The sequence below is a fragment of the Sceloporus occidentalis genome, unplaced genomic scaffold (assembly GCF_023333645.1).
Source record: "Sceloporus occidentalis isolate IW3139 unplaced genomic scaffold, rSceOcc1.0.p SCAF_4, whole genome shotgun sequence".
Lineage (NCBI taxonomy): Eukaryota > Metazoa > Chordata > Lepidosauria > Squamata > Phrynosomatidae > Sceloporus > Sceloporus occidentalis.
In genome coordinates this window covers 52,203,946-52,217,284 of record NW_028316984.1, presented here as the reverse complement: position 1 = coordinate 52,217,284, position 13,339 = coordinate 52,203,946, and the positions used below count along the sequence as shown (strand labels likewise).

The following is a 13,339-nucleotide window of genomic DNA, read 5'->3' as shown; positions in this document are numbered from 1 at the left end:
AGTTCCAGATGCCAAGCATCAGAGAACTAGGTGGCTCTGTGCCAGCAATCCTTGTCTCATGATCATCTCTACCATACTTACCCTTCTTTCCTTGCCTTTGCCTCCACCACTGCCTTTGCTTCAGCCATCAGGAAAACCCTCCACCTCCCCACTTTCCACTGTTGAATCTCTTGTGGAAAAATACTGTATTTAATGTTAAAATACAGAGGAAGCAAAAGATGCAGATATATAGTGAAAAATTATTTTTCCCAAGAGAAGTATTATAAAATTCAGATTTATACCTTTGTTTAAGAAGCCATTTTTGTAGCTGCTATCTTTCACTTTGTTTAGTACAGACCCCATTGCTTTCTTCACACTTCACAGTGTTAATTATATAATTTTAAAAGTTCTAACACACTGTGCTTTTAAAAATAACCATATTCACACTTTTCCTGCAAAATTCTAATCTTGAATTATTGTGAAGGTCAATAATCAAAATCTTTCCTGTTACTCTTACAGAAATCCATTATTATTACTTTTTATTTTTCCAGCTGGTAACACTTCAGGAAGCTAAATTGCTGCTCAATGAGGATGATTATCTTATTAAGGCTGTCTATGACTACTGGGTAAGAAAACGGAAAAACTGCAGAGGACCTTCTCTCATCCCCCAAATCAAACAGGAAAAAAGAGATGGCTCCACCAACAATGATCCATATGTGGCTTTTCGGAGGCGAACAGAGAAAATGCAGACAAGAAAGGTAAGCGTCTCAATTCTGTAGTTTCCATTCTGTAATCTTCCAAATGCTAGTTGGTTCTTAGTCTTAATTAAAGTGTTAGATTAGTACCATGTGTGTGTGTCTCCCAGTAGGACATTGGTTTACCTAACTCATAATCCCAGCAAAATTAGAAATGAAAATTCCAGTAAAAGATTATAGGAGTATGATTGTATACTTTAATTTTTGGAATGCTACAATCCTCAAGAATGTAGCATGTGTCCAAACTGGGATGTAATCTAGGTTTTACTATTTAAAATGTAATGTCCATCATGTTCTTCAACTCAGTCTTTGCTACTTGTTTATTTTGAATAATGGATATTTGGCATTCTTTAGACCTGGATGATTATGGTAACAATAGGCCTGTTGAAACCTCTTGAATAAATTTTAAGTGGAAGGTGGATGTTCAGCTTTAAGCACTCTTCTGATTACCTGTGCTCACTTTCAGTCTGGCTTCAGGCCTTGTTTTTTAACTAAAACTGTATGATTACTATCAGATGATCTGTGCATAGGGAAGGTTAGGAAAATCCATCTCTTCTGTTTTCCTTGAACCTTTAAGTGACTTTAAATATTTTCTGTTGTGGTATCCTTCTTGATCATTGAGAAGTCTTGAAGAGATGTCCAGATTCTATAAATGGGCTGGATGAGCCTTCACATACTAAGGCTTTGTGGAGAAATAACTTTTGCTAATGTTGGAAGTGATATCTAACCTATTCTAAATGGGACTGGATTTTTAAGGATCACATTCTTAGTTTGTTAAATACAACCTTGTTGTATAAAGCCTTAACACTGGATATGCAAGTAACATCTGTATCACAAAGCACATCAAAGCTGCTCAGATTGGTACTTCACCTTCAGCCAACTGGAAAATAAATTGCTTGTCCATAGTGACTAATGCCCTGATAACATCTAGATTAGATTGTTGTAATTTATTATTTGCCTCCCTTTAAAGAATAATTGATTATTGATTGGAATTAGCCACTCATGTGGAAACATCCCTGCCAGCTCTCAGTTTGCTTCTGGTACAATTTATGATGCTGATATCGGCACTAAAGCCCAATCTGGATTAACGCTGGGATGCCTGAAGGGAATCCTTCTCTATTATGAATCTTTATGAGATTTGAGATCAGCATCTGATGCCTTTAATTCTATCTTTGGATATAAGTTGGGTGATGACTGAGGCCCAATACATACAGGTGCTTTGTGGCGTGGCAGCGGCGATTCTAGGGCTCGAGAGCGCGCACAAAACGCACGCTCCCAAGCCTTAGTACATGTGGGCGGCGCCATTTTTGAGTGGCACTGCTCCCACGAGGCACGTATTGATGACGTGTGGGCATCTCAGTGCCCACATGTCTCTAAAAGGATGCAGCGTCATAAGGGCTGTGACGCAGCTCTTATGACGTCTCAAAAAAGGAGCCGCTCCAGGCGGCTCCTTTTTACTGCGCAGCTGTGCCATGTGGTCTGGTTGCCAAACTCTGCACAGCACAATGGGCCAGCATTTCCTTGCTGGTCTGTACTGCGCCTGAGTCTTGTCTGTGGTGCTGTCCTTTTCGGTAATAACCTTTCAAACAGATCCATCTGGCACCTATGATTTTAAGTTTCAATTGCAAGGTAAAAAATACACTCGAGCATTTGAGTTGATGTTATTGTATCGTGCTGAATTTATTTTCCTCTTCATAATTTTATTCTGCTTGTTATATTTTTGCTGTTTTTAATTCTGCCACAAATAGTTTTACTTCTGTTTTAAAATTATTTTAGTGTACTTTTTGTGTTGAAAGATGTGCTATAAATATGCCAAGGCAAAAATAATGCATTTCATAGAGAGCCCATTGCCACTTGTGCAATGGATCTTCGTTCTTTCTCTTTTGGCTTGCTTCACTCAGCCCTGCCTAAGAAACCCATTCAGATCCTCTTCAAAATTGTGAGCAGTGTCAAAGTGGGCTGCAGTGGGAGCTTTAAGGCGCCTCCTGATTTTGGGTGCTTCCCTCTCTTCATTGCAGTCCCCTGTACTTTTGGATGGAATAGGTGGCAGAGGAATAGGAAAGATCAATAGTTTGGGAGGTTAGTGGAAGGTAACATTGGATCCAGTACATAGTTTTGAAAATGTTTCAATATTTTGTTTGTTGCTACATTTTGATGGATTTAATGTGCTAAGAATTTTTGGAGCCAAGATTACCTTAAGATAATACATATATAATTTATACACATTTACGTTTGTATTCTCTACATATATAAATGCTCTGTTAGTTTTTGCATCAAAAGAAACAATGGGCCCTTTGGGACCTTAAAAATAACAGATCTACATCCTTCCACGCTATTTTCTTAGTTTAAGTGTATTAGTACCTATGACAAACAAGACAACTATGAAAAGTTGAAATTCATCCAACTTACAAAGATGTATGCACCTTGATATATTCAAATGAATGTAATCTGTTTGAAAACTAAATTCTGTATTTTTTGAAAACTATTTTGTACATCTTCCATTCTCCCCTCATGGGATTCAAGGTGGCTTACAGTGGCCTTGAATCTTTATTTTTATATACTGATTTAATTCACCAGACTGCTAATGAAAATAGTTTGTTCACTTAATATTGGATCCAGAAGTGTTGTGCATAAGCAGAATGACATTTCCTCTCATACAATTCCTCCCCCAGCTACAGACTCACTTTCCACATCTTCTTGTATTCTGGAGGTTCCACTCACTTTTCAGTGGATTTTCAGCTGTACAAGGGGCTGCTTTAGGGGGGAAGGAGCAGGAAAACTCCATTACAAAAACGGAACTTGCTTGAACTTCTTAAATACTTATGGTGTCTCCATAAGAGCACTGTTATTTAATCAATCATATGCTCAAATATTTGTTTCTAACAGAATCGGAAAAATGATGAAGCCTCTTATGAGAAAATGCTGAAACTAAGAAGAGAGTTCAGTAGAGCCATAACTATTTTGGAGATGATTAAGAGACGAGAGAAAACAAAACGAGAGTTGCTGCATTTGACATTGGAAGTTGTGGAAAAAAGGTAAAACTTTTAATTAGGTTAACTATTCTCTTTGAAGAATGCCAGTGTATATGCTAGACATTAAGATGTTTTACCTGAATGTGATGATTTTATTAGCAAAAGTAGTGCCTTTGGCATAGTACTGTGCATCACATATCTATCATTTATCAACAGTAGATTGGTTGGGTGGCCTTAATCAAGTCATTGTCTTTTATTCTCATTTCTCTATTGGTAAAATAGACATAATGGTGGCCAGAACAGATAAATAAAATAATATTTTAAAGTGCTTCACACATTTAAAGTGCTATATCAATTTCAACTGATTTTTTTTTAAGATATCATTTGGGTGACTATGGAGGTGAAATCCTTAATGAAGTCAAGCTGAATACAACAGAGAAGGAGGTGAACACCACTCCAGCAACTCTTCATAATGGAAACCACCACAAAGTTCAAGAATGTAAAGTTAAGGTAAATGGCTTTAATATAGATTGTTCTCAATTTAGTATGCAAAGGAATCTTGTAGCACCTTCAAGAATAAGTGAAAGAAAGAAGGTGGTAGCATGCACGTTTTTAGACTTGGACATCAGAGGAAATATGCTTAAGTCGAGGAAAGTTCATGCTACAGCTTCTTTCTTTCAGTTAGTTTCAAAGATGACACAAGATCCTTTGGCATACTGATTTTCCAGACTAAAATGGCTATGTTTTTCTGTTAGTTAGCCAAGATATGTTATTTGTTCTCTAGAGTGGACAGTGTGAGACACTTTTTAGGCCTGCAGTATTAATTTTATTTTGATAAAAGAAAGCAAAAATAAAAATAAAGTTAGATATATACACATAGAATCATAGAATTCTATGTAGCTAGTTATGTTTTTGTCTTTATTGTTAGCCCTTTGGACATCAATAGCTGTTGATCAGCGCACTTCAAAAGTTGTTGGTCTAAGAAATTACAAAGATTGGTGTACTTCTTGGATTATGCAGCTATTTAGAAAAAGCTGCTGTATCATTTGCAGACCATTTGGGACCACTTGTGCTTGTTCCTCTAGTGCCATGATGGCAAACCTATGGCATGCATGCCACAGATGGCATGCAACACCATTTGGCCTGGCCTCTGGTGGAGAGGAGCAATAGACATGCACCTGTTCCTCCTCTTCCCAGAGCTTTCCTGGCCTCTGGCTGCCTTTCCAGAGGCAGCCAGAGGCCAGAAAAGGCATGAGGGGAGAGGTCCGACTTTGGAAGTCCTGCCCGGGGCACCGGATAACACCTGGTGCCAGAAAAACTTTTAGTTGGGGCACTCGGACCCAAAAAGGTCCACCATCATTGCTCTAGTACTTGTGCAATCAATAACAGAACAGTATTACCTCTTGTATTAATATTACATTGGATACAGCCCTAACCAACCAGGAATATAATAATTGCTTTGCTTTTAAACCTCTTTGATGTGTTTCTTTTAGTTGCTTTCCGAGGCATTGGTAAATTAATTTTTGGCAGTTATTTTACCTGATTTCATTTATAAGCCAGGTAAACTAGAAATTTTATGATTAACATAATATTGGTAAATAAATCATCATGTAATCTAGCCTCTGAATGGTAGAAGCTATAATTATCTCAGATGTACAGTAAAAATCGTTAAAAACAAAAAGAACCAAATATTTTAAAATATTTCAAATTAAGAAAGATACATTTACCCAGAATGTTTCTCCTTTGTATTTTACTTTATTTTACTTTAATGACATCTAGTGGTTATTACATGGTAGGCACCTACCATTATAGTGTTTCAGTCCTGCTTGTTTTGTGTTCTAGCATCACCAAATCCTAAATTCATATTAATTGCTTCATGGATTTCATGGATAAAATTATGTCTTTTCTTAGAAAAATCTGCAGTTCCCCTAATAATTAAACATTAGCATATGTTACGATTAAAATTATGAAACTGGAGGTATAAAAAGTTTGGAAGACACTTTAATGAAAGTGTACTAGATACAATTTTAGGTATTTTAATAAGTTAGCTCACTGTACAAAAAAAGCATACACAACATGTATGTGTAAATATACATGTTTGTAAGTGACATTTGTACAGAGGTATACTATCTAAATGTAATTTAACAGTCTATTTAGAAACAGCTGAACCACAGTGAAAGAGCTGTTCTGTGTAGAAGAAAGCTAAGATATTTAGCTAAAGAAAAATAAAGGTTATTGCTAACAAACTTTGTGGGGATTTGTTCAAAAACAGCATGCTCACCATTCATCTACAAAAGAGGAAGGAACTGATGTTGTCCGTCAGAAGAAAAAGTATCCAAAGAAGCCAAAAACAGAAAGTGTAATAAGTCCTCAGCAGCCCACTACTGAGCCTTTGCCTGCAATCAGTAAAACTGATATCAAACAATATGACTTCCACAGTTCAGATGAAGATGAATTTCCACAGGTAAATTTTAGTTCAGAAGCCAAATTCTCAATTGTTGGTACAGCTTTCTCTCTACATGTAATAGGAAAAAATCTTGCTTAGTATGGTGGGGGCATTGAAGGGGAAAATTTATTATTTTAAAAACTGAAATTTTAAATATTACTGTATATACTTGACTATAAAGTTGACCTCATGTATAAGTTGAGTACAGGTTTAGGAGTCAAAATTACGGATCCTGATGTGACCTGTGGATAAGTCAAGGGTAAAACCTAAAAACATGTAACAAAGGATATAAAGGACAAAGCAGAGGAAAATGATGCCAAAGGATTTACAAAATTCCAGTGGGCATAACTGCTTGTGTTCACCTGAAAGGCTGGATGGATGAGAGAGTAGAGATTATGCTCTTGCCTTTCACCAGGGGATGGATCCTTTTTAAGTAAAAGTTAAAGTACAGTACAGTCAGCCCTCAGTTTTTGCGGGGGATCCGTTCTGGATGGAGACTCGGCTATATTCAAGCCCCATAGGCTTGAATGGGGCACATGCCCATGGAGGCGCACCCCACTGAAAATAATGGAGGTCACCTCTCTGTGAATATTCAAGATCCCATACCTCAAGTCTGTGAGAAAGGAGGGGCAACTGTACTTATATTGACCCATGGATAAGTCAACTCATGCTTTTTAGATAAATTTTTAAAACTAAAATTTCTATATTTATACATGAGTATATACAATAAATCTTTTATTCTGAAAAATGATATTATATATTAATGATGACTTGGTTTGATTAGCCGTCAAAGGGTTTAGATGAGGTTTGTGCAATTCACTGTTTCTTGGATGTTGGCTAACAGAAGGTATTTCAGTCAGATAGACAATATATTGTAGTACTAAAACCTATGGGGGTGTGGGTCATTAACTGTAATAAGTTATCATAATAGTTTTTTTAAAAAATCAAACTTAACTTGGCTGCTAGGTACCCTCACCAGTGTCAGAACCAGAAGAAGAAAATGATCCTGATGGAGCATGTGCATTTAGAAGAAGAGCAGGATGCCAGTATTATGCTGTAAGAATTTTTATTTTTATTTCATAAGTGTTTGTTTATTCAAATTTAGAGGACAAATAATTGGCCAAAAGAACAATTTTGAATCTGTTCTGTCTTAAATTTTCGCCTCTCTTCTCTGCCTTTTTTATTTTTTAACTTCTGTAAAGCACTGTCTCAACTGCAGCTACTCAACTGGGTAATCACAGTTCCACATCCAATATTTGATATACTAGAGGGGAAAACACTAAAGTGGTAAAGTTCTATAATTGCTCAGTTGGCCCTAATCAGATTGTAGGTTCATGGTATGCCTAAGTTTGGTTCAGGTCTCTTAAGAAATGAATGGCTGCACCTGCTGTTTTCCTGTCTCAAGATCTGACTACTGTTTTGTTGGGCACTGAGAACAGTCAGTTTGTATGAGGCCAGTTGTGAGTGAAATTACTGTGAACAATTTGAAGTGGCTTAACTTCAAACCATCAAACAAACAAACAAAAACCCTAAAATATGTTCCTAATACTGCCAGAATACATTAGATTTACTCACCTTGGCATATGGGAGTAACCTCCTTGAATTATAACATGGATTGTTTGGACCCAGCAGAGCTGATCATGTTTTTTCCTGTAGTATTTAAAGAAGGTAGCAAAGTTTTTATTTGCTTCTCATACTTTTATGTATTTATAAGTTCTCTTTAAAAGCTGTTCCACCTATCACTTTATATTATTTTTTGTTAAGATTGTTATATTTTGAAAATGATTTCCCCAATAAGTGTGTACAGCCAGTATCTCCTGGAAATAACATCGTTTGTTTGTATTTGAGGGTTACAGTTGCAAAAGGTGCTTGTATTGGAAAAGAAGTGGTATACAATGAAGCTAAAATTTGACTTATTTTACCTTGTCATCATGTTTTTGAATTTTCATTTACCAGATCAGCTGGTTTTTCTACAAGATTGTTAAGTCCAGGTCTCCAACAATGCAGATTGTTCTTTGTGCCTGGGCCTCATGGGGAATTTTCAGCCATCCTCATATTGCTGGGTTGTAGCTCCCATCAGCTTTAGGCATCATAGCCAAGGGTGAAGAAGTATAGGAGCTGCAGTCCAGTAGTAGATAAAGAGCTATACATTTCCCAATATCTGGTCTCCAGTGTCCTTTCCTAATTCTCTGTTAATATTTTCTTATAATGGGACATGAGGATAAGCAGCCATCTTTTAGATATTGATTTCTAAATTGGGAGCCAGCATAGGTAGTAGTTTGAGCGTTGGATTGTGACTCGAAACCAGGATCCAAATTCCAACTTAGCCACGTAACCCCACAGGGACAAGTCACACTCTCTCAGCTGCAGGATGGCAATGGCAAAACTACTCTGAAGAAACTTGTCAAGAAAACCCTCTGATAGAGTTGCCTTAGGGTCACCATAGGTTAGACATGATTTGAAGGCACACAGCAACAACACGAGCAACAGAATATTGGTATGCTTTTTGCAACCAAGATAAATTCTGCAATCCAGAATCTGGTATCTGTGGATGAAACAGCTCCACACACAGGAGGTGCCTTTCTCTATTTTTGGACAGTTTTCCCCCTTCCCGTATTGAAGCCCACCCTATTCAGCAAAGTCCTGTGACCCTCTGTGTATCATTTTCAGGAAATGTCTTGGGGAAATCCACTTGATACAGGTGCATGTTCTTAAATCTGGATCCATCTCAATTTCATGTCCTTCATTTTATACAGTAGTTCCTAATAGTTCTATGTAATGATTATTTTTATTTCCCCTCTCAGTTACTGAGAACAGTAAGATTTTCTTATTTTCTGCAGGCTCGTTTGGACCAAACTAATAATTCTCATGAGAATTCAGAACTGGCAGAATTGGATAAGCTAAGGTATAGGCATTGCCTTACAACACTTACTGTTCCAAGAAGATGTATAGGGTTTGCAAGAAGACGAGTTGGCAGGGGTGGAAGGTAAAATAACTTTCATAATTTTGTTGGCCTCTTTTTGTGGGAGTTAGGGTCACGTATAATATTAATATTTCCATGTTCTCCTTTTCTTTCATTAAAAACAGGGTGTTGATGGACCGCATAGCCACAGAACACGATCCTGTCCTGAAGCAGATTGACCCAGATATGCTAAGCAGTTGTTCAAGCTCTTCCCAAAACGTAGACTTTTCTTCTAATTTTTCACGGACCAATGCTTCCAGTAAACCTTGTGAAAACAGACTTTCCCTTTCTGAAATACTAAGCAATATCAGATCATGCCGACTTCAGTGTTTCCAACCAAGGCTACTAAACGTACAGGACAGTGATAGTGAAGAATGTACCTCAAGGAAACCAGGGCAGGCTGTGAATAATAAAAGAGTTTCTGCATCATCTGTAGCTTTATTGAACACCAGCAAGAATGGCATATCAGGTAGGCAAGGATTTGCAGTGTTAAACTCAAATGCATATTTGTTGTGTTATATTTGGGACTTGCCTGAAGATTCTATCAGTGAAAATGATGTTCAGGTGGGTATTAGTGGTGGAGTTATTGCAAAACAAAACAGTGCAGTATGTATTTTTGTATGCTTATTTTATTGTGTTACACATTTTTTAACAGCAGATCATACGCTAATAATTGGTAACACAGATTCAGAAATGAAGTGAATAAAAATTATTTTATGATGATGGAGAAAGCATTGCACACCCAAGTTGATGTCCTTTGAGCACTTTATTGGTAATAAAATTCACAGACCACAGCTAAACTGACTGCTAAACATTTGCAATCCAGGTTGGGCCAGAGAAGGTATTGGGAGAAACTAGGAGGACCCACTCATTTTCTTTTTGTAACAGCAAGAATGTTGCAACTTGTAATAGCTGCTCTTCTGTGGCAAGCAAGAATTCCATCTAAATCATTAACATTTAGGTCACTAGGTATACTAGTTCTATGCAAAGTAGTAAGCCATGGTGCTGATCTGTAAGCCATTGACTGCCAGTCTGTGGCAGATTTCCAGGGAAGAAAGACAGAGTTATAGTCAATGGGCACAAATATTGTGCTAGTCCCTGACACATTGGGGGGAGGGAGCCTCCCAATATCCCACATCAGGAAGATTACAAAGCACTTGTTTAGAACACTGCTACTCCTCTGCTGTACTAAACATACAAAGTTTCTGGAAAATTTGCAGCCACATGTGATAGACTGTTTCCCTGTTCTTTCTGAAAAGAAACAGAAGATTTGGGGGAAATGAAGTTGAATGTAGTACTTACTCTATTTTCCCATATCTGTTTTAACAACATAAAATTCATCATTGGTAACTTAGGCGGGATACAAACCGCCGCTTTGCGGCGTTCCCCCGCCGGCGCCATTTGCTCCGCGCGGGAGCTGCAGCAGCCAAACCGCGCGGCTCCCGTGCGGAGCAAAAAAGAAGCTCCATTTTGGAGCTTCTTTCCGCGGCGCACTGATGACGTCGCGAAGCGCCAAGGGCGCATTCGTGACGTCATTAGCGCTGCGACACGTCTGGACGCTATGCGTCCAGTACGTAAAGATGGCGGCGCCCATGTGGAAGGGGCGTCGCCATCTTGTACGTATTGTATACTTACTAGGGTTAGGGGGGTGCGGAAGCACCGCCCCTTCCAAACCCTAGTACGTATACAATACGTACTATATGGTGGTTTGTATCCCGCCTTAGCTTATCAACTGTAAGTGCTATTGTAGTTTTTCACACATATTTATGAAATTTAGAAACCAGTGCTTGTTTATTTAAATATATTTAGACTGCCTGTTAGGATAGAAACTTGCCAAAGTAGCATACAGAAAAGAATTCAGAAGTAAAAGCTAATATTAATGAATGGAACTTACTTGCAATTAAGTGTGTATTGATTTGCACCCTCAAAAGTAAGTGGTCCTATGTATGTCTGTTCAGAATTAACTGAGTTAAGTGATATTTACTTACAGGTAGTATGTACAGCAGGGCTAGGCTATTTCTGGGGCTCTTTTTGTCATTTCCTAGACTTCAGTGAACTGCACACATCCCTTGACATTCAACACTGGAAAAAAAATCATCTACCAAATGATGAGTAGCTCCCTCTGCTCAAGCACTGCAGACATGGCAGTTACGTACTGTACAGTATATACTCATGTATAAGTCTAGAAATATTTTAAATGTTTAAATATTTAATGTTTAAATATTTGAAAGGATGTCATATTGAGGAGGGAGCAAGCTTGTTTTCTGCTGCTCCAGAGAACAGGACCCAGAACAATGGATGCAAGCTCCAGGAAAAGAGATTCCACCTCAACATTAGGAAGAACTTCCTTACAGTAAGGGCTGTTTGACAGTGGAACAAACTCCCTCGGAGAGTGGTGGAGTCTCCCTCCTTGGAAGTTTTTAAACAGAGGCTGGATGGCCATCTGTCGGGGGTGCTTTGATTGTGATTTCCTGCATGGCAGGGGGTTGGATTAGATGGCGCTTGTGGTCTCTTCCAACTGTATGATTCTATGATAAATTTTAGTCAAAAATTGACCCCCCAAAAAAACAAATTGACTTATCCATGGGTGGATGTAAATACAGTGTACCCATGTCATACACAGGCGCGCCTTACGCTGGAAGCCGCGCCGGAAGAAGCGGTGCCGCACCCTGCTGCGTGTGTTGTTGCGCCGCTGCACCCACCAGCCTCATTGACTTTAATGGCGCTCGAGCATACGTGCAGTTTCCCTTATGCTGATGATATGGGGCCAGATCGATCTGGGTTGCAGTAGGGGGGTTCCTACAGATCCTTAGGTTGCTCTGTACTAGGGAGCAAGTCAAATGTAGTGTAACATACATTTAAGAAGACTTGCATGAGATTTCACTTTTAATTTTTTAGAACCATAATTATGACAATATACCAAATTCTAGAGCTGCAGACTTCTGTATCATATGCCATCCAAGCACTGGCGTCTTGCTATCAGAAAAATAAAGCTGAAAATTGATTAAAAAAAATTTTTTTTTAAAGAATTTGTTCACTACCGAATTTGTAGTAGATGAAAGCAAGGAGCCAGTTAGCAATAAACAGTTTCATACTATCATTATTTTAAGGACTTGCCAGCTATTTGGGACTGTCGCAAATTTAAAACATTGATGTACACAACATTGTAGATGGATTTCTTACAGAAAACTTTCATACTGTACATTTTATGTAACTAAACCCTGTATTAAAAAGCACTAACTCTAAAAGAGAAAATAGTTTAATTGGATTCTTTTCCCCATTATATCCTCCCCTTATATCCTGTTTTTCTGTAGGAAACATTGAAGAGATATCTTCTGTGGACATGTGTATTTTTTTCTTTTTTAAATAATGTTTTCATTTCTTTCTAGTACCACAGTTTTGATTGTTGGATTTTAATAAAATATTTAGTATGCTATGATAATGTAATTCCTTTATGTATGACTGAGATGGAGTTTTTTTCATTAGCATTATGAATAATGTATGTACAATGATATATAGTTCAAACAAACTGTAGAATCACCTTTCAGAACCTGCTCTGTTAAATCACTCAATGCGGCAATTATTGGGAAATTATTAGTATGCAGTGGATTGGGTAACTTTACCATAGTATTGCAGTTGCCATATAGATGGATTGCATTTACAATAAAGGTCAAAGACAGTAAAAAATATTGACTTGCTTAAAGTAGAAGTTGCTATGGGTAAAGCTATAGTCAGAAATATGCATGTGCAATATTTGTTTCAAAAATCTACCCCCAAACAATCCAAATTAGTTGTCAAAAGAGAGGAATTTGTGATCTTTATTAATGATGCAAATTGAGCAACTGCATATATTTTTTTGCATAATTTTTCCATCTGGAGTACTTTGTGTAGTTATTGTTAGGGAAGTCTAGTATTCAGAGCATGAACACTGTCATTGAATTTTCTCAGCTGTGCTGGATTTATTATATACTGATATTCTGTCATAGCCCCCAGGGTGGTTTACAATGTAAAATGCTGCTGCTGTGTGCCTTCAAGTCATTTCTGACTTATGGCAACCCTAAGATAAACCTGTCATGGAGCTTTCTTTGCAACATGTGTTCAGAGGGGTTGGCATTGCCTTCCTCTGAGGCTGAGAGTGTGTGATTTGCCCGAGATCACCCAATGAGTTTGCATAGCCACATGGGCATTTGAACCTTGGTCTCCCAGAGTCCTTGTCCATCACTCA

The 13,339-nt window shown here is 37.9% G+C and overlaps 1 protein-coding gene across 1 annotated transcript in view; it reads left to right on the top strand.

The window, feature by feature from the left end:
• The window catches only part of EPC2 (enhancer of polycomb 2), a 67,450-nt gene that overhangs the window by 41,247 nt on the left and 12,864 nt on the right, over nucleotides 1–13,339 (top strand). Inside the window, exons 4-10 of the mRNA XM_089520058.1 lie at nucleotides 531–737; nucleotides 3,621–3,769; nucleotides 4,084–4,216; nucleotides 5,979–6,170; nucleotides 7,119–7,208; nucleotides 8,993–9,138; nucleotides 9,240–9,583. Of these exons, the coding sequence (XP_089376184.1) occupies nucleotides 531–737; nucleotides 3,621–3,769; nucleotides 4,084–4,216; nucleotides 5,979–6,170; nucleotides 7,119–7,208; nucleotides 8,993–9,138; nucleotides 9,240–9,583 (1,261 nt within the window). The remainder of the gene's footprint in view (nucleotides 1–530; nucleotides 738–3,620; nucleotides 3,770–4,083; nucleotides 4,217–5,978; nucleotides 6,171–7,118; nucleotides 7,209–8,992; nucleotides 9,139–9,239; nucleotides 9,584–13,339) is intronic.